The sequence below is a fragment of the Anomaloglossus baeobatrachus genome, chromosome 3 (assembly GCF_048569485.1).
Source record: "Anomaloglossus baeobatrachus isolate aAnoBae1 chromosome 3, aAnoBae1.hap1, whole genome shotgun sequence".
NCBI lineage: Eukaryota > Metazoa > Chordata > Amphibia > Anura > Aromobatidae > Anomaloglossus > Anomaloglossus baeobatrachus.
The window spans coordinates 71,201,848-71,228,674 of NC_134355.1; the positions used below are offsets into that span (position 1 = coordinate 71,201,848).

At 44.7% G+C, this 26,827-nt stretch overlaps 1 protein-coding gene across 1 annotated transcript in view; it reads right to left on the bottom strand.

Moving 5' to 3' along the window:
- The window catches only part of WDPCP (WD repeat containing planar cell polarity effector), a 422,579-nt gene that overhangs the window by 204,591 nt on the left and 191,161 nt on the right, over positions 1 to 26,827 (bottom strand). The window contains exons 10-11 of the mRNA XM_075339251.1: positions 20,900 to 21,509; positions 3,520 to 3,708 (exon numbers count right to left, since the gene is read on the bottom strand). Of these exons, the coding sequence (XP_075195366.1) occupies positions 3,520 to 3,708; positions 20,900 to 21,509 (799 nt within the window). The remainder of the gene's footprint in view (positions 1 to 3,519; positions 3,709 to 20,899; positions 21,510 to 26,827) is intronic.

Here is a 26,827-nt window from a genome sequence, read left to right on the forward strand (position 1 = left end):
GCCACATTTGTCCGCATATTCATACATAAATCTTTTTAGTCTATTCCTGTGGCGCTCGTATTGTCGGTCCAGAATGGATTTAAGTTCCTCTCTGTTTTTAACTAGCTCTGTCAGTGTCACCGGGGATAATGTCTGCTTATGGATCTTCTCTAGGTCTGAAATATTCTGAAGTAGAGACAGAATGGTTTGGGCTCTCTCCCTCTTAATCCTAGCCCCATGTTTGATCAGAATCCCTCTCAACACACACTTTAGTGTCTCCCATTGAACAGGTAGGGTAGTAGTGTCTCCTGAGTGTATCTCCAAGAATTCATCTATTGTGTTCTGCAGGTCTTTCAAGCATCCCTGGTCCCTCAGCAGACTATCATTCAACCGCCAAGACCACGGCCTCCCAGGCCCATCCGGCATAGTGAGGCTCAAAAATATGGGGGCATGATCTGACCAAGAGATACTGCCTATAGAGGCCTGTATCTGCCATGTCAGGGCCTTCTGACTTACAAGGAATAGGTCTATGCGGCTGTATGAAGAGTGAGCCGGGGAAAAATATGTGTAGTCACGGTCTACTGGGTGTAGTGTTCTCCATACATCCACTAATCTGAGTTCCTGTATACAACGTTTAACCTTCGTTAGTTTCCTTATTGAGAGAAAGTTATGTCCCGACGTTGTGTCTACCTTAGGGTCCAAAGTGAAGTTTAAATCACCGCCCACGATCACGGTCCCTTCTGCGAATTCATCCAGTGATGACAGGAGAGAGGAGCAGGTCGTCGCCGGATCTCTATTCGGTAGATACCAATTGACAATGGTAAAGATGGATGAGTTAACATTAATTTTCAGGAATATAAATCTTCCCTCCGTGTCCACCCGTGTATCTAGAACTGTGTGCACTAGGGACTTATGGATGCCTATGGACACTCCCTTGGATTTTGACTCTGGGTTGGAACTGTGGACCCAGTTAGTGTAATATCTGTCTCTAAAGATGGGGAGGTGGACCGTTTTAAAATGTGTTTCTTGGATCAATAGTATATGGACTCTTTTTTTGTGCATGTCAAAAAATATCTGGGAGCGTTTTTGCGGGACATTAAGTCCCCTCACATTTAGTGAACCCCAATTAATCTGCGTCATTTCAATGCGGAGGAACGGTGGGGACTCTAGGGATAGGTTCGGGGATTAGGGAGAGAGAGAGAGATGTGCAGGCAAGTAGGATAGGAAGAGCAGGGAAAAAGAAGAGGAAATAAAAGAGAAGAGGTAAGAAGGTCGAGAATACAAAAGAAACTACCAACAAAGCAGTAGAAACCAAAGGCAAGGAGGTCAGAGTGCCTCCCGCCTGCAAGGTTACAGCAAGACCCTAACGTCGGGTCTAAAAAGACTAAAAGTAACTGTATAGGTATAAGAGAATACCAAACTGTCTAACCTAGGGATGGTGAGACTACGCCACTCCTTTATGGCGTGTTATCCCAATCAGGGAGGGAACTTTCTACAAAGGAGCCACCTGCCCCGGACTAACAATAAGCAATTATTCAACTTAGTTTGTCAGCCAGAGCCCTATATAATGTGAGGACACAAGGTCTAGAGAGAATATTGTGCTATACACCGTCAGGGGGTGCCCCCCCGCCCCCTCTTCCAGGAAGGCGGGAGGGAACCCCCCCCTCATAATCAGAAAGACTTAATCCCCCTGGCAAAAAAATTATAGCAAAACTGGGAGGTACATTCTATTGAGAAACAACCCAATGAATTTTTGTTTATGAACCAATAACTCCTTAAACATCAGACTGGTCTTCCTCTTCGAGGGCCACGCATCCGATCACCATCTGGGGCAGCACCCCAAACCCCCATTGGAAACACCGGCCATTCCTCTATAGGCACCAATGGAATGTCCAGGGCTGCAGCAAACGATGGCATATCAGTCGGGTTCCTAAGAACATGCATTCTTCCCGCATGTCGGACCTGCAGGCGGAAGGGAAATCCCCAGCTGTATTGAAACTCATACGAACGGAGCATGTCCAGGAGAGGTTTCAGTGCTCTCCTTCTTTGTAAAGTGAAACGGGATAAGTCCTGCAGAATCTGGACTTGGCTCCCCTCGTATGCTGGTGAAACTCCACTGCGCAGCTTAAACAGGATGGCCTCTTTAAGGACATAACGGTGGACCCTGCAAATCACATCTCGTGGTCTGTCATTCTGTGTAGGTCTAGGGCCAAGCGCTCTATGCACTCTGTCTAGCTCCAGGGGTTGGCTTGATGGTTCACCCAGGATCTCATTAAACATCACTTGGAGGGCTCTCTGGAGATCCTTAGGTTCAACAGACTCTGGTAAACCCCGGACCCTTAAATTGTTTCTCCGGCCCCTGTTTTCAGCATCGTCCATTGCTTCCACCATATATTGTATTTGGCAGAAGTGTTGATCCAAAATGGCCCCTTGTGCCTGAGTGGTGTCTTCTATATTCTGTATTTTAGCTGCCTGTATTTGGTTCTGAGTGTCCACTCTTTCCACCTCCCCCCTCAGGGCTGACAGCTCTGTGCGGTATGCCTGTTCCAGCCTTGCTATATATGTCTCCATATCTTCTCTGGTGGGCATAGAAGAGATGTGTGCCCGGATTTCATTAAGTTCTGTTAGCACTCCTGGTTCATGTGATCTTATTGTACTTGTGGCAGGCTCTAACTCTGCTTGCATTTCCATATCATACACACTTTGACTCAGGCTGTGTCTCACTGAAGATAGGAGATTTCCACTAGCAGGGCCCTGTTCCCCATTTGCAGCATTAACAGCCTCTGCTTGAGATTTATTATTGTCCTCCTTCTGTGACAGGGGTAAGGGCACCTCTCCCCCCTCCTGAGGCCTCCCCACTGCAGGTCTGCAATCAGCAATGGTGGGGGTTGTACCCATGCTCCCTGCTCCAGGGCTCCCCTGTACCTGGACACGCTGGCTGTCTGGGGTTATCAGCTGCCTCTCCTCCACTGCCCGGGTGCTTTCCTCCCTCTGTCTCTGCTGCTGCTGGGGCTTCCCCTGCCTCTCTATCTTGGGAGATGTCTGCAGTGCTGTCCTCTGCTTCGGCCCGGTAAGGAAGCCTCTAATTCCCTTCTCCTCTGTCCGTGACGCTCCTCTGCTGGGCCCCTGGGAGCTCTCCCTTCTCCTGCGCTGCATATCCTTTTCTTCCAGGCTCTTGGGCTGGTTTAATTGTCAGTAGTGTAGTCCGGTGGCAGGAGCTGAGACAAACACGTCCTCACTCCTCCATAGCCAGGACACGCCCTAAAATCAGTAAATTTATAATGAAATTGTAAGAGCATATAAGGACGGGACTAAGAGATAAAATTAACATCCAGGAATATGTTTTGTGACTTCAAATAATCAACTATTGAGATGATGCGGAAGTGTTAGTACATTACTATGCAATGTCTGTATAAGGTACAATTAATGGAAGTCAAGCCCGATGTCCCATGATAGTTGAGGGGATTTTTTTATGTTTGGGCATTTTTTTGTCTGTATATTTGTAGAGAAATGAAAATAATAAGGAAAACATAGTATCACCTTCTGTTTCAGGGGTCAGTTTCTGCCTTAGAAGCTGGTTTACAATGGCGCTCATGCATGTATAGCATTGGTGACCAGCAGTATTCCAACTCAAGCATGTCAATATACCAATGGCTTCATCCAATTCTTCATGACGGAGGTACTGAGAGACGAGCTCCACAGGGCCCAACTGTCCTCTGGATACGGCACCTTTAGGGAAAAATGTAAAAATATATAAATACATAAAATAACATGTACAAAAATGCAACATAATAAGGTGTCCGAATAGCAATGTATCACCAATTACACTGTCAAATCACTAAAGGCTGCTTTACACCAGACAATCTATTGTGCGATAGATCGTCGGGGTCACGGTTTTTGTGACGCACATCCGGCATCACTGGCGATGCCGGCCTGTGTGACACCTCCTAGCGACGCAGTATCGCTCACAAATCGTGAGTCGTATACTGGTCGCTAGGTTCCATAATATCTTTTAATTTAGTTGTTCATCGTTTCCGTGGTAGCACACGCCGCTCCGTGTGACACCCCGGGAACGATGAACAGCAGCTCAACTGCGTCCCGCGGCCGCCGCCGGCTATGTGAAGGAAGGAGGTGGGCGGGATGTTTACGTCCTGCTCATCTCCGCCCCTCCGCTTCCATTGGCCGGCGGCCGTGTGACGTAGCTCTGACGCCGAACGTCCCTCCCACTCCAGGAAGTGGACGTTCGCCGCCCACAGCGTGGTCGCACGAGAGGTAAGTATGTGTGACGGGGGGTTACTGACTTTGTGCGACACGGGCAGCGATTTGCCCATGACGCAAAAAGGACGGGGGCGGGTACGATCGATTGTGAAATTGTACAATCGGTCGTACCGTGTAAAGCAGCCTTAAGGGTTTATGCACAAGAGAATACAATGTGCACTGAGAAGTATGTTGATATATTGACTGTCTATGGTTCTCTTGTTGTCACACTCCACTAAGGGGAACGGCAAGACAGATGGAAAGGGTTATACTGCCACCAGGGATAAACAGGAAGGGAGCCCCCTGCCACTTACCCTAAGCAAACCTGAGCTCCCTGACGTGCCTAGATAGGTTTTTTCACCCCATGTAGCCATCACGCTCCTAGCCCTGACTTACCCTAAGCATGGCTCTGACTAGTGCACAGGGCAGCAGGAAGACTAGTCCTGTTCCATGATTAAGGCACAAAGGGAATTGGACAGACAGGGGTAAAATAAACCTCCAGGCAGACATCTCCAGAAACAAGTCCAAAGTGACCTTTCTTTCCACGGCCCACGGCTCACACCTGCACACCGATACGAAGGTATAGTAGGCTATCACTGGTAATAAGGCAAGCTTGAGAGGTGAGTATTTATACCAGAGTGGAGTGGATGAAAGATAAGCTTGGATGGAAAGCCTAGGCTATGTGCGCACTAGACCGTTTTTCCCGCGGATTTACCCGCGGATTTGCCCCCGGAAATTTCTTGAGAAATGTCTGCAATCTTTGTGCAGACATTTCCCATGAAATTCAATGAGAAAAAAAAATAGTTGTGCGCACTGTGCGGATTTTTCTCAAGAAAATTTCTTGAGAAAATTTTCTCGAGAAACTTTCTTGAGAAAATGTGCATGTCCATTAATTTCCGCAGGTACCTGCGGTATTCCGGGGGTATTCCGCAGGTAGCAATGATGTGCGGTATACCACCGGAATAGCCGCGATTTACCTGCGGTAATGCCCATCGCTGCCTGCGGTTTTGCAGGAAGCGATGTCATTATGCCAGGAAGAGGAGCAGAGGAAACGCACGTCACACTCCCTGGACGCCGCACAGAAGCACTTCCGTGCGACCTCCAGGTGCCCGTGCAGTGTGTGTCCTGCTCCGGCCTCGCGGCTGCCTGCACTGCAGGGTGTCAGTGTCTGCCCGCAGTGTCAGCAGCCTGTCACGCGGCAGCGCAGGCAGACACTGACATCCTGCAGTGCTGGGAGCCGCGGGGATGACGATCGCTGCTGTCAGGAGGTGAGATCATTACCTGCTGTGACGATCTCCTGCCTCCTGACGTCACCGCGGTCACTGCTGTCTATGCCCGTCTCGCGAGCGGCCCGAGACTGTCACTAGCGGTGACATCACGGGCTCTCGCGATAAGTCAGTGACAGCGCTGACGTCAGCAGTACAGGAGATGATCACAGAAGGTAATGATCTCATCTATGCTCCTGATGGCAGCGCTCGTCATCCCCTGCAGTGACCTGAGCTGACCTATTGATGTTAGCTCAGGTCACTGCATTGCTCTCCCAGCCAATGGGGAACATTCTTTTTTTCATTGACTGGGACAGCGACTATGGTATGGATCGCCGTGCCCCCCCCCCTTTTTTCAAATAAAACTTTTTTTGTTGTCTATTTTTTAATTATTACTGACTGGGTTGGTGATGTCGGGTATCTGATAGACGCCTGACCTCACCAACCCCAGGGCTTGGTGCCAGGTGACATTACACATCTGGCATCAACCCCATATATTACCCCGTTTGCCAACGCACCAGGGCGCGGGATGAGCTGGGGCAAAGCGCCAGGATTGGCACGTCTAATGGATGCGCCACTTCTGGGGCGGCTGCGGCCTGCTATTTTTAGGCTGGGGAGTGTCCAATAACAGTGGACCTCCCTAGTCTGAGAATATCAGACCCCAGCTGTCCGCTTTACCTTGGCTGGTGATCCAATATGGGGGGGACCCCATGTTTTTTGTTTTAAATTATTTATAATTTAAAATAACAGCGTGGGGTGCCCACTGTTTTGGATTATCAGCCAAGGTGAAGCTGCCAGCGGTGGTCTGCAGGCTGCAGCCGTCTGCTTTACCCTAGCTGGCTACAAAAAATGGGGGGACCTCACGTCATTTTTTTTAAATTATTTATTTATTTTATGGCTAAATACAAGGCTAAGCACCCTTTAGGCTACTTTCACACATCCGGCTTGAGCTCTGCGGCTCAATCCGGCTGTGCAAGCTATGCAACGGATGCGGTGAAAACACCGCATCCTTTGCATAAGTTTTTCCTGTGCGGCCAGTCCGGTTTTTGCCGCTTGCGGCATGCTACTGAGCATGCGCAGTGGCAAAAACCGCATGCGGCGGCCGGATGCAGTTATTGCCGCATCGCGCCGCATCCGGCCGCCATAGGCATGCATTGAAAAATGCGCCGCATCGGCCGAATGCGGCGCGATGCGGTTTTTTTTTGCCGCACGAAAAAACGTGCCAGGCAACGTTCCATCCGGCCGCCGCATCGGCTACATCTGCCGCATGCGGCAAAAACCGGACGGAACGCAAGGCCATGCGGCACAATGCGGCACTAATTAAAGTCTATGCAGGAAAATCGCAACCGGCAGCAAAAAAAAACGGTTGCGATTTTCATGCAAAGTGCCGGATTGTGCCGCATAGCAAAAACCGGAGGTGTGAAAGTAGCCTAAGTGCCACATGAAAATCACTAAAGGGTGCCAGCTTAGAAAATGCAGGGAGGTGGAACATTATATAGGTTTTTCTCATCTATCTATCTATCTATCCCTCTATCTATCCATCTATCCCTCTATCTATCTATTCATCTATCTATCTATCTATCTATCCCTCTATCTATCTATCTATTCATCTATCTATCTATCCCTCTATCTATCTATCTATTCATCCCTCTATCTATCTATTCATCTATCCATCTTTCCCTCTATCCATTATCTGTCTATCGATTATCTTTATTATTTATTGCAGGGACAAACCTGCGGTAAATCCGCGGCAAATCCGCGGCAAAAACGCATGCGGATTTGGTGCGGATTTTTTCCGCAGGTCCGGAAATCTTTCACTGGCAGAAGTTTCTCAAGAAATTTTCTTGAGAAACTTCACATTTCTAGTGCGCACATAGCCTTAGGAGACAAAGAACAGCTTTAACCCTTGTAGCACCAGCACAAGGGAAATCTGCACAGTTAACAGGAAAGGAAAGCAGCTCCAACCAGCACTGAGACCTTCTCACCTCAAGAATAGGAGAAGCCCTTTCTGTCATAAAAACCCAATGACAGCTGTACACTGCTTTTTATGTTTTTGCAATGTTCATTTATTAATTTCTTTTTTTTTCATAACAAGATATCTAAAAAAAAATAAGAATAAAGAAAAATTTGTAATCTTGCAGTGGCCAGTGGGGCTTTTTATCCTTCCAGTCATTCCTCAGAAGGAGTAGGATTACATTTACAAGTATCAAAATAAGAACACCATGCGTTTTTGTTAGTTTGTTTTTTTTAAATGATTTAAAAAAAACATTTTACAAATTGGCATGTGGTCCCCTCCAATCCGGATAACCAGCCATGATAAAGCCGACAGCTGGGAGCTAGTATTTTCGGGCTGGGTTATTAGGCCCCCAGCCTAAAAATAGTAGCCTGCAGTCGCCCAGGACTGTTGCATCCCTTAGATGCGACAATCCCGGAACTTTTCCCAGCTCATCCTGATTGCCCTGGTACAGTGGTAATCGAGGTAATAAGGGTTTAATGACAGCTCACAGCTGCCACTAAGCCCTAGATTAGCAATGGGAGGCATCTGAGACCTCTCCATTACTAATCTGTAAGTGAAAAGAAATAAACACAAACACTCAAAAAATCCTTTATTTGAAATAAAATACAAAAAAACACCCTCTTCACCCCTTTATTAAGCCCCAAAACACCCAGGTCTGATGTAATCTACATGAGGTCCCATGACTATTCCAGCTCTGCTACATCTGAACTTACAGTGTGTGGGCATAGGATATATTCACCCGCTAAGAGCTTCAGGCAGAGCGGTGACGTCATTCAGGTTATTCGTGGCTACAGCTGGAGGTTCCCACAGTCCTCCACCTGTGATCGCAGGTAACCTGACCTCAGATGCCCTCAATGAACTGAGTGCCCTCACCTCGTGTGTCAGGGCTCCTTTTCAGAATGGACCCTTGACCAATAGAAAGCTAACTGTCAGTGGTATGGGTGGGGTTATACACAGAAAGATGACAGTAAGGAGCGTGGGCGGGGGTTACACATGGGAAGCACTCAGAGGTGTGGGTGAGGTTATACCTAGGAAGCTAACAGTTAGGAGTGTGGGAGGGGTTATACACAGGAAACTGCCAGTCAAGGGTGTGAGCGGGCTTATACACAGGAAGCTGCGGTTCAGGGGTATGGGCAGGGTTATATACAGGAAGCAGTCAGTCAGGGGTGTGGGCAGGGTTATACACAGGAAGCTGCCTGCCGGTTAAGGGTGTGAGCAAGGTTATAAACAGGAAGCTGCCAGTCAGGGGTGTGGGCTAGGGTATACACAGGAATCTGCCAGTGAGGGGAGTGGGTGGGTGTTGTATACAGGAAGCTGCCAGTCAGGGGTTTGGGTGGGGTTATATACAGGAAGCTGCCAGTCAGGGGTGTGGCTGGGGGTTATATACAGGAAGCTGCCAGTCAGGGGTTTGGGCGGGGTTACACACAGTTTAACACTTTGCTCTGCTAGATCTACAGCACACAAAAACAGTTATTCTAAGAAAACTCCACAAATCAGCCCAGTAAGTGATACATCGTTGGAATCAGGCTTTCTTGCCCCATGCTATGCTGCTCTCAGCTTATATAGCAAAACCTGCCGACAGATTCCCTTTAAGAACCCCTTTGCAGACTACAATTTTTTGCCATAAGAAATAAAAATAAACCTGAAAATGCACATGCAAACAAACCTAATAAAGCAGAAGAAACATCAGAGAACGAAATGGTGAGAAATAATTTTACTATGCATGTTATGCATTGTATCAATAGTTATGAGGGAAAATCCACAGCCGAAAAAAGCAACTCTCTCACAAATGACATCACATTTGTCTAATATCCAAAGCAAGGGTTTTATTTGTAGTTTAGTTGTTCATGGTACTTGCTCTCATTGGCAAAGACCAGAACCACAAGGCTTGTAAAATAATAAGGAAAGGATTTATTATTTATCAGTTGATGCATCCCCAGAAGTCAATTGATCTCATTAGCAAGGACAGTCCGGTCAGAGCGCTGCTTAACCTTATTAGAGTGACACAAAAGAAACGGTAGCCCAAAAAAAAAAAAAATCAGTAACGATCCAATGTAAGTAAATTCTGGCTGAAATAATGAATCGAAAAGGAAAACTGTACAAAAAAATAAAAAAATAAAAAAAATACTTCATCTAAATGCAAACAATGAATTTTACATTGTGAGAAATCTCGGTGGTTGAGGTGAAACATCTTTCTCCCTTTAGATGCTTGACCTCCCTTGGATGGTGCACTTCTTGGTAGAAGGAGGTGACAGCCAACTCGTAGCCTAATTGATTTAAGAACAGTGTCTGGGGAGGCAGTCCAATTAAATTTACAAGATGGCAATTAGCTGGAAGGCCTCTAAATCCCTGCACTGTGAGCATTCTGGCCTGTGTGAGAACACAAATGTGCCGGAGATAGCAAGTCAAGGGCCTTTTTTTCCACAAAAGCTGCTGTAAGCGGCATCACTGGGGACAGAGAAAAATAAACTTCAGGCCTAAGATCACAGAATGGGGTCTGTTGTAAAGGTAAAGCAATTTAAGGCACTGTGAAGACAATGTAAATCTAATAGTTTTCCCAATGATTTTTGTCTTAAAAAACTAATTAATTGACTGGTGAACTGTGTAATGCCAAGGCAACACTTGAGGTGTGGGATCACGGCAGAAATAAGGCTATGTGCGCACGTGTGCGTATTGCATGCAGTTACGCTGCGATCTGCACCGCAGCGTAACTGCATGCGTCCTGCGTCCCCAGCACAATCTATGAAGATTGTGCATGAGACGTGCGCACGTGGCGTATTAGAACGCAGCGATTCGGCTGCTGCCCGAAGCGCTGCGTTCTAAGAAGTGACATGTCACTTCTTCCGTGCGCTTTGCATGCTGTCTATAGGGAGAGGCAGCATGCAGAGCGCACGAATTTTGCAGGCACCATGCGCTTCAGAACGGAGCTTTTCAGCTGCGCTCTGAAGCGGAACTTTTGTGTGCGGTGCAGAGCGCACAAGTGCGCACATAGCCTAAGGGGAAGGAATATAAATAAAAGGAGTTGTTGCACTAAACTGGATAAAATCAGAGAGATGAGAGGATACATCAATGATGCAAACTTCCCAGATCCGATATTCGCACTTGGCCATGCAAGTCAATGAGTGAGTGGTAGATATCGCACTGCACTCAGAGGACATGTGGGTGCAGCCCGATTTCCGAGGAGAGATTTAGTTCTCCATCTTCTCCTCACAATGTGCTCAGATTCTCACTTCCAAGTGAACCTGATCACACTATGCTGACACTATGCTCCAATCCTTAATGAGCTGAACACAAAGATCTGACTTTTTCTATGTCATCGAAAGGCCGTTCTCTCCCTAATCTCCTGTGCCAAGATAATTCATCCACCTCACAGGTGCGTCATATCAAGATACTAATTAGACAGCATGATTATTGCACAGGTGTGCATTAGGCTGGCCACAATAAAAGGCCAGTCTAAAATGTGCAGTTTTACAGTATTGGGGCTGAGGGGGTCAAGAAACCAGTCAGTATCAGGTGTGATCACCATTTTCCAGTCTGCCACCTGACCAGTGTAGTGAAAACCAGGATCCATCCGTGTAGAGAACACCTCTCCAACATGACAGATGCTATCGAATCTGAGCATTTACCTACTCATGTCAATTAAGATAATAAACTGCAGTCAGGTGGAGAACCCGATGAGGACATTGAGCATGTGTCACGGGTATGACATGGTAACCAAGAATAAGGGCACCTAGACTTGCCCTCAGACTAGGGGCCTTAAACTGTCCCTTATTCCAGAGGTAGGCTTGATGGTAGCCAGGTCTGAACCGCCAGCATAGCCCTAACTCCTGAGCAGCCCTGTTCTAACACCCCCTCTCCTCCACCCCCAAGGAGGGCTGGAACAGGAGTAAAGAATACCAGAAATAGTGACAGACAGGGGAAAACCAAAGCGCAAACTCACTGCAAGCACACACAGGGGAAAAGACAATATGTGTTCAGGGAGAAAAAAAGTACTGGGAGAAAATAAATAACAAGGATATTCCCACACACCAAATTGCATATAACAGTTCACCAACAACTGGATCACCACGCACAAAGACCGATAATGCTGGAGCAAAGCTAGAGATATCTTCGGCATGTGAGGCCAGATTCCACCATTTTGTTATATTGCGGAGGCAGCTGTGATAGGACATCTATCTATATTGCGGAGGCAGCTGTGATAGGACATCAGCAACCTGTGACCCCAGCAGCCATTCACCAGCCAGCAGGCATTAATTCCTGCTAAACCAAAGACCAAAGAGCACAGTCAACAGTCAACGCCCGGCTCTGGCTGAGCAACTAAGAAGCATTCGGTTACCTGCCAGACTCTGCAATGTGACCAGAGTCTGGAGTGGCCATGACAGCATGCAGATGAGAGTTCCTGAGACTATTTTTGACAGTTTGTGCAGAAATTCTTTGGTTATGCAAACAGATTATTGCATCAAAAACAGAAAAAAAAACAGCATGTGCAAGAGGTTTCAGAAATATCATTCACTTTGCTCCTGCTGTAAAACCCTGCATTTTTTTCCGCAACAAATGAACGTAAAAACTCCCCATCAAAAATGTAGTTTGCAAATACCCATGTTCTGCATAATAAAAAATCCACAGATTAGCATTATTGAATGACAATGAGGCTCAGCTTTGTGTGGATCGGTCTACAAATAAGTGAAAGATTTTTGGGGCTGAAGCTTGGATTTTTGCCACCGGCTAACAACTCTGAACACAAATCCATCAGAATGTGTTACAATTAATACATCCCAGCCTAGAGTCAATACACTACAATAACAATTAAAAACAGCACGATGAGATAACAGACTGTCATAAAATGCTATTTGCCAACAAAAGGATTAAGCACATTATATTACATAACTATCAGATAGGATCCTGGTGGAGACATAATCCATGGCTGCCTGGTATGGAGATATTTAGCTAGATTACTCTTTGTCAAAGTACTGTCACAATCACGATGTGCTAATCTCAGCCATTGTTGTATTGTTTTCTACAGTTTTTCCTATGCCCAGAATAATTCTTTTAGCCATTTTAGGAACAGTCATAAATATGATGAATCTAAAATTTTATGTGTATTGATAACACATCAAAAAGAATCTGGACAGGAAACGCATCAGACTAGTCTGCCGAGACACATAGGGGCCGAATCATTAAAGGGATGGTTCACTCATTTTTTAAATTTTCCCTTTCAATTTAACTTGCTATTACAAGTCTCTTCTAAATTATCTTGTGTTTTCAGTTCTGACACTGAGCGGCGCTATCGTGCTCGCTCAGTGCCGGTCACATGACTCTGGGTGCTGTGGCCTCTGGCATCCGCTGATGTCACGTCAACGTCCGGGCTCTCAGAGTTGACGTTACATCAGCAGCTGCCTCTCATCCTGAGTGACTAGGCTGTGGGCGCGGTTACACTCACGTCACAGTCCAGTATTAAGAGAAGGAGAGGAGGGTTTACTTAACATCATGCAGCTGTCTGCGGTGCGGGTCGGCACCAGGATCGAGAGGAGTCACGTGGGTGAGTATCTTATGTGGGGGGGTGAGTGACAGAGCAGTGTGCAGGAGAGTGGCAGAAGAGCAGTGTGCAGGGGACCGGCAGCAGAGCAATGTGCGGGGGAGCAGCACAGCAGTGTGCGGTGGAGCGGCAGCAGAGCAGTGTGCGGGGGAGCGGCAGCAGAGCAGTATGCGGGCGAGCGGCAGCAGAGCAGCATGCAGAGGAGTGGCAGCAGAGCAGTGTGCATGAGAGCGGCAGCAGAGCAGTGTGCGGGGGAGCGGTAGCAGAGCAGTGTGCAGGGGAGTGGCAGCAGGGCAGTGCACACATCTCAATCCCAGACACTTCAGGAGCAACAGCGCTTGGAGCTGATGTGATCTCTCTCTGTGATTCAATAAGATGTGCAGGTGCAGACACAGGAAAGCTGGCAGGGAGGAGTGTAGGTGGAGATCTGAGTGGGTGTGAGATACAGGCCACCGCAAAGGATCATGGAAGTTGTGGTAATGGAACACAGGAAGTCAGGAGAGAGATTAACCCCATCAGATCTGGAGCCAGCAGTGAGGATGTGCTGCTAGAGCACGATAAAAGGTAATATTGCCAAAATAACATAATAAGTGTGTGGAGGCACATATTAGCAAGATTTATAAAGGAGAAAAAAATCAGTTTTGGGACTTGACAACTTCTTAAACAGTGATGTCTTAATGAGGGGCTCGCTGGAGTATGATGCGCCAAATTCACTAGGATGCACACGCCACTTAATAACTTAGGTGCATCTGTTAAATGGTGTGTGCCACCACCAGAAATGTACTCCACAGAACTTTATGAATCTGATGGGTGGGAGTAGTCGTGCCCCATCCATATTGGTGCAGCTGTCAGGGACTGGCATGAAAACGCCAAAAGTGGCAATTATTAGTTCAGGCTTCCGAATTATTGTGACTTGTTAAGGTTTTTACTCCATAATTCTGGTGTAAAATCTTACAGGAATTGGCCCTTAAGGCGGGCTTTACACGTTGCGACATCGGTAACGATATATCGTTGGGGTCACGTCGTTAGTGACGCACATCCGGCGCCGTTACCGACATCGCAGCGTGTAAACCCTAGGAGCGCCGATCACCGATCGCAAAAATGGCAAAAATCGTTCATCGGTGACACGTCGTTCCTTTTCATATCGAGGTTGTATGGAAGGTAAGCATGTGTGACGGGGGTTAATCGTTTGTGCGGCACGTTCAACAAATTGAACGTGCCGCACATACGATGGGGGCGTTGCAAATCGCATACGATATCGTATGCGAAATTGCAACGTGTAAAGCAGGCTTTAGCTATACCTGTCTGCAATCGCACAGCCTGTGTCTGAATCTTGCTGCTCGTATTCTGGGAAGCACAAATCTGATCGGTCTGGCAATGTTGATATCGGATTTCTCGGTGCTTGCATGTCATTGTTATGACACCCAGGCGCTGCAGACAATCAGCCAAAAATGAAGACCTCCCAGTGTTGCAGCTTTTCCCATAAGTCAGGATTGTCCTGTTCCTCTATTCCTCCTCCTATAAGAAATTGGCAGCTATGGCCATGTAAATGTTAACATTAGGGGGTCGGGGAGTCCCTGTTAAACTGTTAAAGTATACCACAGCTGCAGGGTTATGTTTCGTGGACTGCGTTGCAAAAACAACAGATGGTTCTTTGCTATTTGTTGTACTCTTCTGTATGAAATATCGGGTTTGGATTCTGTGTTCTTTCCTGTAATACCTCATGTTGTGAAGATGCAGCTAAAGAGAATCTGTCAGCAGGTTTTTGCTACCTCATCTGAGAGCAGCATAACATAGGAAAACAGACCGATTCCAAACATGTGTTCCTTAGTTCTTAGATGTAGCATGAAGCAGAGCTCAAAAAGTTAATCCCTCTCACACCACAGCTCTCTGTGTACATCGTATTTCGATAGTGAGTTGCTTATCAGATGAGGTGGTGTGGTGGAACAACTTGGCAAGAGCAGCTAGTCCTAGCAATGATAATGTCCTAGTGATAAAACAGTCACTATAAGCAAACAATATACAGCTTAATAAATAACATCGCTAAAATCTGTGTTTCAGCCTCTATCACCTGTTGTCTTCAGATTACAAAGCAAAACATGCTGCAGATTCCCTATAATAGTTGCCGTATATCCCTTATAAAACAGTTACTTTTCCCACAATGTCTGAGTGCTGATAATTCTCTGCTAAAACTTGAAATCTGCAACAGTTACTGTATCTCACCTGAGTCTGATACAGTCAAATCAGTGCTGCAGAGGCCAGACGCAAACATGGGGAATGGTAACACACAGCTGGCCAAATATTCATCAATGTGATTTTCCATTACTTGGACAACCCGTCCTAAATGTCTGCTTTCCATGAATAAAGTAAGAAAAGCTTATCCTCACCTCCTACATAAGTGCCATTACAGCGATGTTAGCAATGGATGTCCTGGCACTCGCATGATATTATCTCATGTGAGCGCTGCAGGCGATCAGCAGTCAATGACTGGCTGCAGCTTTTACTATTTCGTCACCAGTGACATCTGCTCTGATGCAAAATTGATGAGAAGCTGCCGACCAGTGATCACTAATTATTGCAGAGCTCACGTGGTATAACAATGTCAACCAAGTGATGGGAGACCTAGCGTAAACATCCCTGGAAAGGTGGTGGTACAGGACAGAAGTATAAGCATTTATTTTATTTGGGGAAATACTGCTTATTAGTTGGTCTTAAACTGGTTAATAGTCGCAGGTGGATCTCTGATCCACCCACAACTATTAGAAGCACAAGATGGTCAACTAAATCAGCTGTAATGTGTGGGCAAAGATGCGAGCTTGGCGTGTGAGCAGGGGACACAACTTTTGACGTACATGTACGTCAAACATCGTGAAGGGCTTAAAGTAGCACTCTCATCAAAGTTTTATCTTCTATATATTGCAAATATCATATTATATAGCACTGTGTACCTACAGTTGATCATTTTGACTTTCTACCCAGTTAATTCTTCTCTTTTCTCTGCTCTTTGTAGGTACAAGAAGTTACATTTCCCTACATGAGTCCTCCGGCTCTTCAACTCCTGATCCAGCTACTTTGCTCCTCCCCGTGCCATTGACTTTTACAGTGATGACTAATTCAGGGAAAAGAGACTTCCTGTTTCTCCATAGAGTTTAGAAGGTTTAGGCTAGTCTGTTTTTAATCATGTGATGTCTTAGATCTAATAGAAAAAAGAAGAACTAACTGGGTAGAAAGGGAAAATGAGCAAGTAAGTACAATGTCCTATATAATATGATCACTGCAATATAAGAAGACAAAAATTATGATTAGAGTGCTTGTTTAAAAAAATCAGTCAAGTGAAAATGTTTTCTATCCCTGCAGCCTCCACCTGAGTATCTATCACTCTCTGCACTTCCTCGTTCTCGTTATCCTGATTCTCAGATTTCTTTATGCATCATATTCCTCTACTGTCTGCTATAAATCCAATGATGAATGAGCACAGCAACACATGTGCAGCTAGAACCAGGTGCAATCTCTGCCTGCTGTAGGGACAGTGTGATTATCTTTCTCTCTATATTTTCCTAAATAAATTAATATGAAGTCATCTTCTACATGATAACTATGACAGGAGCTGTCTAGTCAACATCAGTACCTCTGATAGGAGTTTCAGTCCCAACATATGGATAATTTTAGTGTTATGTTCCATAAAATTTCATTATATACGAAGTTCCGGACACTGAGATGGTGACCCCCTTTAGAGAATTAAAAGGTGTGTAATTCCCATGGGGACAACATGAGATCACATGAACTACTGAAAAGTAGACCATGAATTTTAAAATAGTAAGTTGTAAGTCAGGTGAAAGGATCTTTAGAGTGCATAATCACATTAGGATTGCTACTCGTGTGACGCCCTGGCCGGGCCAGGTAGTCACAGATAGGGCCCCGCATTACACCAGTCCCCTAACAAGGTGACGGCAGCCACACTTAAAATCCTAGTCACCCCCCTCAGTGCTTGATGGACACACCAGGGGGTGGAGCCAGGCGGATGGACAAGCCCACCGAGGAGTTCAGACGGCCTGGGGTGGGAAAAGTAGGGAGATCAGTTTTGGAGGTGAAGTGGAGTGGAAGCAGACCTGTATGTCAGGTCTGCAACTAACTGACAGGTGCCAGGGTTGGAGCCCTGGTACCTTTGGCTAGGAGGCATACGGAGGCCTCTGTCTGCAGGAGCCGGGAAGATGGCTCGGTGGAACAGTGGTGGACCGGGACAGGGTAGTGGCCCGCCGGTACCGACCCGGGGAACCGACTCGGAAACCGGAGCACAAAGGGGGGTACTCAGACCCTGAAGATAGGTCCAGAAGCTACTGGGGGCTAGCTAATTAACTGATTGCGGCCAGGACTATAGGTTCTGTCCCACCCAAAGTCCCGACTGAAGACAACAGCTCAACGAGGGGGATAGAAAGCCTCCGCCACGGCAGAGAGATCCCGCGGGCCAGCGTATATGGGCAAAGGGCTCCTTAGACGACCACAAGCCGGGGAGCGGACTCCTGACATTGCAGCCACAGGTAGTCCACAATCATACAAACAGTCCAGGAGAAAGGCAGAGACCACCAACCGGGTGGGGGACCAGACTGCAGCCGGCTGCGGGCACCGACCACCATCACCTTGGTTTACCAGAGACTTGTGTGTGTTACTAATCGTGAGTACATCAGAGCCCTCCGGCCACCCATCTCCCTGCACCATCCAACTCTCCCCAACGGGTCCCGGGGCCACCATCCTTACCCACGGAGGGGTTAACAGCTTGCTGCACAACATCTCCCCCGGGTGCCCCGCAACTGCAGCGGTGGTGTCCACCTTCACCACAACCCGTGGGTGGTGTCATGAACTCAAACACGGCCCCGACCGTACACCTACGTCCCCCCAAACCGCCAACCCCTTTTAGATCGGAGTGACCATGGACCCCCGGGTCCGGAGACCCTCGAGCCACCCACTGAAGGTCCGGACCCGAGCGGCTCGGCTACCGCCGAGCACGGGGTGACACACCCCCAATAGGTGGCACTAGAGTTCCTGCTCTCTTCCTTTGTCTTCCTTTCCTGAGTCACTTTGCATATTACATTTTCTAAGAAGCATTAGATGGACTATAATTCTCGCTATGATAACTTGGCAATTTTTTCCAAAACTACGGTAAATAAGGCAATATAGACAGAATTATATATATTTCGGGACTAGTGAAAGCAAAAGCACTGGAGCTCTACATTATTTATAAAAAAAATGATATATAATCATGTTCCTGATCTTTTATAGAGCAATGTAGCACGGTGACTTGTGCCATCCACCATTGTTAGTTTTTGTTCTGTAGTAATGCTTTTGTTGCGATGTTGTGCGTCTGTACATTTGGCTGACGGATGCTGGTCAGTATCGCTGCCAACTTGCAGTACATTTGGCCTTGTTTCTATGTCTAATTCCCTGTTGACTTAAGGAGCTGTGAAATAAAACAACACTGAAAGACTGAATCAGAAAACAGTTGTGTCTGCTTTTGCCATAGTACATATGGTAGTACTTCAACATCTACTCAATGCTCAACAATTTCTGTTCTTGCCATCACCATCTTAAACCATAATACACAATAAGTGTCTCTGCTTCCCACAAGCAGCACAAAAATAGTATTTTTCAATCCCTTTTTATGATTGTGGTTTACAGTTTTATTTTTCAACCCTGAAGGGCATAAATGACTGATGTTTACTTGCTTCTCCATATTTTCAATCATGGTTGTGACCCGCACCAATTGGCAAAAATCAGGAAATTTTTTATATCCATGATTATAAAATGTGGTGGCAGGTTGAATATCCACCATGGTGTATAACGGTGATCACATGACCGGGGAACGGAAAAACCGACCCAGATCATGATCTCCAGCATCTCAGCTACCCCCGATAGCTGAAACCCGGAGATTTTCCATTGCTGGGGGTCGCTATACCTTTTTTCCTGAGCACCGTTAAAAAGTTGCACTGAGGTATAAGTACCCTTAACTGCCGCCGTTAAAAGGCCATTAATGGGTTAAATCATAAATGGGTTAAATCATAATGCAACATTACTTACCTAATATTATCATTATTTTCCAAGCCTATTTAATCTCTTCAAATACAGTCATGACAAAGTGTTGGCACCCTTGAAATTGTTCCAGAAAATTATTGCAATTACACATATTTTATTATCCATATGTTTATTTCCTTTGTGTGTTTAGTAACGACAAAAAAAACATAGACAAAAAGGCAAATTGGACATAATTTTAAGCAAAACCACAAAAATGGGCTGGACAAAATTGTTGCCAACTTTCCAAATTGGGGGAACACAACTTTATTTTGAGCATGTGATGCGGGTTCAAACTCCCCTGTGGCAAGTAACACAGGTGTGGGCAATATGAAAATCACACCTCAAACCAGATAAAAATGGGAGAAGTTGGTTCAATCTTTGATAACTGTCTGAGGACTTGAGAAAAATATCCACAACCTCAAGGTTACAAGTCCATCTCTAGAGATCTTGATGTTCCTTTGTTCATGGTGCACAAAATATTCAAGACGTTTACAACCCATGGCACTGTCCCTAATTTCCTTGAATGTGGACAGCAGAGAAAACTGATGAAAGGTTGCAATGCAGGATAGTTCGGATGGTGGATAAGCAGGCCCAATCAAGATCCAAAGAAAATCAAGCCGCATCAGTGTCAGTGCAATCTATCTGTCATCATTTGAGTAAAATTAAATGCTATGGCATGAGACCCGGGAGGACCACACTGCTGACCTCGAGACATAAAAAAGCTAGACTACAGTTTTGCCAGTTTGTCGGCATTTAACCCAAAATCATTTTGGGAAAGTGTCTTGTGGACAGATGAGACTAAGAAAGAGCTTTTTGGCAAAGCTCATCATTCTACTGTTTATCGAAAATGAAATGAGGCCTACAAAAAAAAGAACACAATACCTATAGTAAAATATGGTGGAGGCTCAAAGATATTTTGGGGTTGTTTTGCTGCCACTAGCACTAGGTGCCTTGGATGGGTACAAGACATCATGAATCTGAAAACTGCCAAAGATTATTGGGTCGCAATGTAGTGTCCAGTGTCAGAAAGCTGGAAGTGAGTCCTAACTCATAGGTCTTCCAGTAGGACAATGACCCAAACATACTTTAAGAAGCCCCCAGAAATGGATGGAAACAAAGCACTGGAGAGTTTTGAAGTGAAACCAGAGAAAAGAAAAAAAAAAAGTCTTTAAATTTGTCCATATATCGTCACATCTCCAGGTGAACAATGACTCAAACAGCACCAATATTTATAACAATGCATTTTACTGAGTATCAAAAAAGAGGGTGCAAGGAAATGGAAAAGGTTTAGAATACAAAGTACACAGGACATATGAAATAGGAGGGTGAAAAAAATTCCACACACCTACCCAGTCATTAAAACCTTTCAAAGCTCAAGTATATTGCAGCCATGGCTTCAATAAATATTAAACTGAGGGGGCCAATAATTTTGTCTGGCTCATTTTGGAGTTTTGTATGAAATTAGGACTAATTTGCCTTCTTTCTCAATTTTTTTTTCTGTTGTTACAATATACACAAAAGAAATAAGCAAGTGTATAAAAAAACATGCGGAACTGCAATAATTTTCTAAGAGAAAAACATTTTCTGGACATTTTCAAGGGTGCCAACACTTTTAGCCATGACTGTATATAGCACTACTACTGTCAGAAACTGCTTTGGTTAATATGAGATTAAACGTCAAGGCAAGAGGAAGTAAGCAGCCAATAATGAGACTCATCCCATTGGAAAATCTCAATGCAACTAATATTAAGCACATACATATATACTCTAATATCTTACCAAGCTTGAATTGAAGAACTCCTAAGGGTCCCCCGTGAAATCTCAGAAACAGAAGATTATATATATTAGCACTATCAAAGCATTGAGCTGCGGTATGAGGGTACGTCCACTTGATGTCCACCAGGCTGCTGGACACCTCAAACTGTTTATTGCATTGCAGGGTGGATGTTGGGGCAATGGTTTCAGAGAGAAGCTGGACTCTAATGGGTGAGAGTGCCATGTCAAATATTTGAAGCTCTCCTTGATTGTTGCTCACCACAATAATACACCCAGCAGGATGCCACTGGACTAATGCGGGCAAGACATCAGCCTGGGCCAGAAGAGTCACTCTGCGCTGAGATTCATAAAGAATGATCGAAGAATCTTCACAGCCAAGAAGAAGCCTGTCCTCAGCCTTGTTCCGGTCACAGCTTATGGCTCGGGAATTCAGGGGGATTTTAGTGACGGAAACACACTGGATTTTATTTCTTGCGCATTCATAGACGCAGCTGTCAGCCATGGGTTCCTTGTCGGAGCTCATTGAGTGCTCTACAGTATGTACCTGGTAAGGCTGAGTAATACTGAAGCTAGCGTCCAGCATATCTCCCTCGGTGCGGATGTAACTCAGTACCTAAGAAGAAAAAGCAGATGTAACCAAGAGTAACCAAGGTGTAACCATGCTGTTATATTGAGTCAACAAATAAATGTACTGTATAGAAGCCAATATAAAATGACAATGCGCAAATCAAAAATGTGAATATTAAAGGGAACCAATCCCTAGGTTTGGTGCTTCTAAAGGTCAAGCAAGCCAGTATGTAGCTGGGGTGCAGTGTTTCTATCACACCCATGTAAAAATCGAAAGGAGATTACATAACTGAGGAGAGGACTTCGTCGTCAGGGGTGCATACACATTGAGCAAATATATCCCAGGACCGTACACCTCGTTTTACTGCACATGTACAATGAAGAAAGGTGTACTGTCCTCGGCTTCATCATCTTCTCCATTAAATAATGTCCACTGCTGCTGGATTCATCTCCTTGACACATCTCATGATATATAAATCCTTTCTTTTACTACCTGAACTGGTTTTGACATGGGCATACCGTGCTTGCAACGCTAAATCCCAGCTGCCTAATTATAAGTAAACATACATAATTAGAAAACATGCTGCACAAAGTCAGTAAGCTGGTGAATAAATATCAGGTTTTGCTTTCTAAAAAAAATATGCTCTGAGAAATTACCATTAGCAGAAATATTTGCAGCATTTTTTATATGGTCATGTTGACATTTAGAATGTGCCAAATTTTCCATCCGGTCTTCTGTAGGAAAATCTGCTGTGTAATCCAGTAGTAGCAAAGTGAATGAGATTTTAATTTCTGTAAGTAAATTGAGCTGCAGTGTTCAATTAAAGAAGCCCTCCCATGAAGATTTGTTTACTAAATCTGTGTACATGTCTTGTAGTGTTAGTGTGTTAATATACTCACCTAACACAGCCGTCTCTGGGATCCAGCGCTGCTTGGCTCCTCTTCTCGTTGAAGTCACTGCTCTTCTGGTACACTGATCATAGAGTAATGCGGAGAGTCTGAAGGCTCTTTTAAAATGAAAGGCTATGAAGTCTCATTCTGGTGCGTCATAGACTTACATTATAAAACCCACTTGTGAATCACACAGAGCACAGTGAGGTCCGGAGAGTGTGCAGAGCGGTGATGTCACTGAGAAGAGGAGCAGAACAGTGGTGGATCCCGGAGATGGTGACAGTAGGTGAATATATTAACACACTCACTCTGCTCTACATAATTATTAAAAAAAAGTCTTCATTGGAGAGCTTCTTTAAAAAAAAAACACAGCATGTCAATTAATGCAGAATGGTCGCAAGTTTGTTGCAAATTGAATAAAATGAGGAAGATAAAAAATCTGGAATAAAATCTAGTTAAGGACGACTTTTCTGTGTCTGCTACCCACAGACTGGCCGCAAATTTCAGAGGTCTTAGTAAAAAATATACTCACTCATTACAAATGCAGCACAAATGACAAATTCGCTTTCTGTGAAAATGGTACTACTGGTGCACACAAAGACACTCTTCTGAATATTTTGCGCTCAAGGCACGCTAGGCATGAGTTTTAGTGATTCTCACGTCTCTTAGGTTGCTGGGACTTGTGTTGATTGAGACCGGCCATCTCACCTCATCTTCCCCTCTGCCTCCAAATATGCACCTCTGAATATATATCCCTCCTTCTTTAGGCTCTCTTTACTTTAGTCTTGCTTACAGATATTTCTCTAATTTCATTATTAAGTTTGTTGTGTTATGATGACCGTCTATTGATGATTATTTTTTGCACCCTCGATTGTTTGATGGGCCTAAGACAGTTTCCCCAACCCACCCTTAATTCCTTCTTTAACCCCTATGGTTAGAACTTTACTTTTAAAAAAAAAAAATAGTAACTTTTCTAAAGGTTTAAAAATCTAAAATAAACCCCCCCCAGAACTATATTATATTAATGTCCTGCGAAAATTCTGTGGATCCTTTACGTGATCTCCTGCTGGTTTCCCTTACTTGGTTTTCCATGCCGAGCCTACTGCAATGGTCTCTTGTCTCATAGGACAAAGGGGCAGCAGAGGACCAGAGATGCGCTAACATAGAAAAGCCCGAAGAGTTGAGTACAGAGTTTTTGATTTTGCTTTTTACTTCTGGAACTTGGCTCTATTCTACAGATGACATCTGCAAGCAAATATCCATAAATTGGTGCAGATTTGTCGTTGTGGATTTCCTTGTGGTTTCTTATGGAAATATTCTGCACCAATTTCGCTATGTATGGACATGCCGTAAAGATCACAAGATGGACATATTCTCTACTACTTAAAAGAACATACTTGAGTCCAGATAGTTCTATAAAGATGTTTGAGCAATCTAAAGGCTGATTTACACACAACGATATCGCTAGCGATGTGACACGCCCAGATCGTTGTTACAATTTGCTGAGATCGCTCATAGGTCGATTATTAGCGGTCACACGTACACATCTCACAAACGACGCTACATCGTTCAGCGATATATTGTTTGACCAAGGCGGTTGTGTGGATGTTGTTCGTCGTTGGCAGGGTATCAAACGTAGCAATATGTCTGCTGCGTTCCAAACGACGTGTGAACTATCAACGATTTTCACCCTATTTGCGATCGTTTTGAGTCGCATGTAAGTGTCACATGCAACGACGTCACTAACGATGACGGAAGTGCGTCACGAAAACTGTGACCCCCCGACGACATATCGTCAGATAAATCGAAGTGTGTAAAGCCGCCTTTACTAAAGGGAATCTGTTGCCAGGATTTTTCCATGTAATCTGAGAGCAGCATGATGCAGGAGAGACCCTGATTACAGGGACGTGTCACTTACTGGGCTGTATTTTGCTGTTTCAATACAATCAGTATGTTATCAGCAGGAGATTATCATTACAGGACAACTGGCCTAGTGCCTGCTAGTCCAACCACACCTCCACCTCTCTGTCACTATACAATGTAAAAAAAAAGAAAGGTAAACCAGCTCAACAATGTGCAAGGCTCAGGGTGTGCATTGGAGCACAGATGTTCCAACTTTGATAAAAAATGTTTGTATGGTGGAAACTTGTTGTTTTTTGTGACCCAGTGCTTTTGGAATAAAGTTATTTGGAATTTTATGGAGCTCAATTCCCCCCTTTTTTCAACTATAGAATGTACACAGAAAGCTGTGCTGTTGGGTTACACACAACTCAAAAACTGAGCTCTGCTCAATCTTCAGCAGAGAAAACTACGACGCCATCATAACTGGTGCACCCAGTATACTAAGTGACACATCGTTGGAATCAAGGTTTCTGTCTATACTTCATGGTACTGTCAGATTGCAAAGCAAAAATAGCTTCTCAATAAGTAGTAGCACCAGTTTACTTGATAAACACATGTAGCACTTTATGCACCGAGGGGTAGACAATATTGTTAGTGTTATTTTAATTGCAATTATTAGGAAACAAATGTGCTAAATCCCCAAGCAACAGGAAAGGAATTATATTAGAAATTTACAGCAGTGGCCAGTGGAGATGTTAGAAATCACAAAGGACTCAATTTGGAAAATAGTGATTTAATCATTTTATTTTAATTACCTCTTCCTTGGGATTCTGCCACAGGATAAGGCTCACGTTGCAAAGAACGACACTGTGCTTTTCAACAGTACAATGGTAACACGCATATTAGCCTTTTTTGATGTATTAAGACATTAGGGAGTGTTGTTCCAATGAAAGTTGTAATGAAAATAAATCATATAGGACTCGAAAGATTGAGGATTTATGAATTTGATGGCTATAAGCCAATTTCTTTTTCTTTTTTTTACGAGAAGCACATCTTAAATCACGCAGGTCTCCAACACTTAATTGCACCTTTCATTGTACTGCAATGCTATTCGGTATGAGCCGAAACATTTCGTTTATTAATTCTGGAAGTCAAAGTAATAAACTAATAAATCAAAGAGCAGACTACATGATAAACTGGTATCCAGCTGTAAAGGAAGTATTTCAAATTTGTTTGAAAGTTTTCCAATGGAAAAAAAAAAAAATTGTTTTGGAATTTTAAACAAATTGTTTTACAATATTTGAATGAGGCTGGAGCTCACACTCATGTATAATAAATGTATAAATAATTATAATATAATAAATGCTGCAGTTACAGGTTCATTAAGGCCCAAAATATAGGGTAAATCAGTCCACTCCCTAAAAATCTAGACACACCTCATCGTCTGTTATCCAGGAGGGAATTAAAGGGAACCCCTCACCAGATTTGGCCCCTATAAGCTGCGGCCACCACCGGTGAGCCCTTATATATATATATGTAAAATGCAGACCAAAAGTTTGGACACACCTTCTCATTCAAAGAGTTTTCTTTTATTTTCATGACTCTGAAAATTGTAGATTCACATTGAAGGCATAAAAATAATGAATTATCACATGTGGAATGAAATACTTAACAAATCAATGTGAAACAACTGAAAATAGGTCTTATATTCTAGGTAGCCACCTTTTGCTTTGATTACTGCTTTGCACACTCTTGGCATTCTCTTGATGAGCTTCAAGAGGTAGTCACCGGAAATGGTCTTCCAACAGTCTTGAAGGACTTCCCAGAGATGCTTAGCACTTGTTGGCCCTTTTGCCTTCACTCTGCGGTCCAGCTCACCCCAAATCATCTCGATTGTGTTCAGGTCTGGTGACTGTGGAGGCCAGGTCATCTGGATAGCACCCCATCACTCTCTTTCTTAGTCAAATAGTCCCTTACACAGCCTGGAGGTGTGTTTTGGGACATTGGCCTGTTGAAAAATAAATGATGGTCCAACTAAACGCAAACCGGATGGAATAGCATGCCGCTGCAAGATGCTGTGGTAGCCATGCTGGTTCTGTATGCCTTCAATTTTGAATAAATACCCAACAGTGTCACCAGCAAAGCACCCCCACACCATCACACCTCCTCCTCCATGCTTCACGGTGGGAACCAGGCATGTAGCGTCCATCCATTCACCTTTTTTATGTCGCACAAAGATACGGTGGTTGGATCCAAAGATCTCAAATTTGGACTCATTAGACCGAAGCAAAGATTTCCACTGGTCTAATGTCCATTCCTTGTGTTCTTTAGCCCAAACAAGTCTCTTCTGCTTGTTTCTTGTCCTTAGCAGTGGTTTCCTAGCAGCTCTTTTACCATGAAGGCCTGCTGCACAAAGTCTCCTCTTAACAGTTGTTCTAGAAATGTGTCTGCTGCTAGAACTCTGTGTGGCATTGACCTGGTCTCTAATCTGAGCTGCTGTTAACCTTCGATTTCTGAGGCTGGTGACTCGGATAAACTTATCCTCCGCAGCAGAGGTGACTCTTGGTCTTCCTTTCCTGAGGCGGTCCTCATGTGAGCCAGTTTCTTGGTAGCGTTTGATGGTTTTTGCCA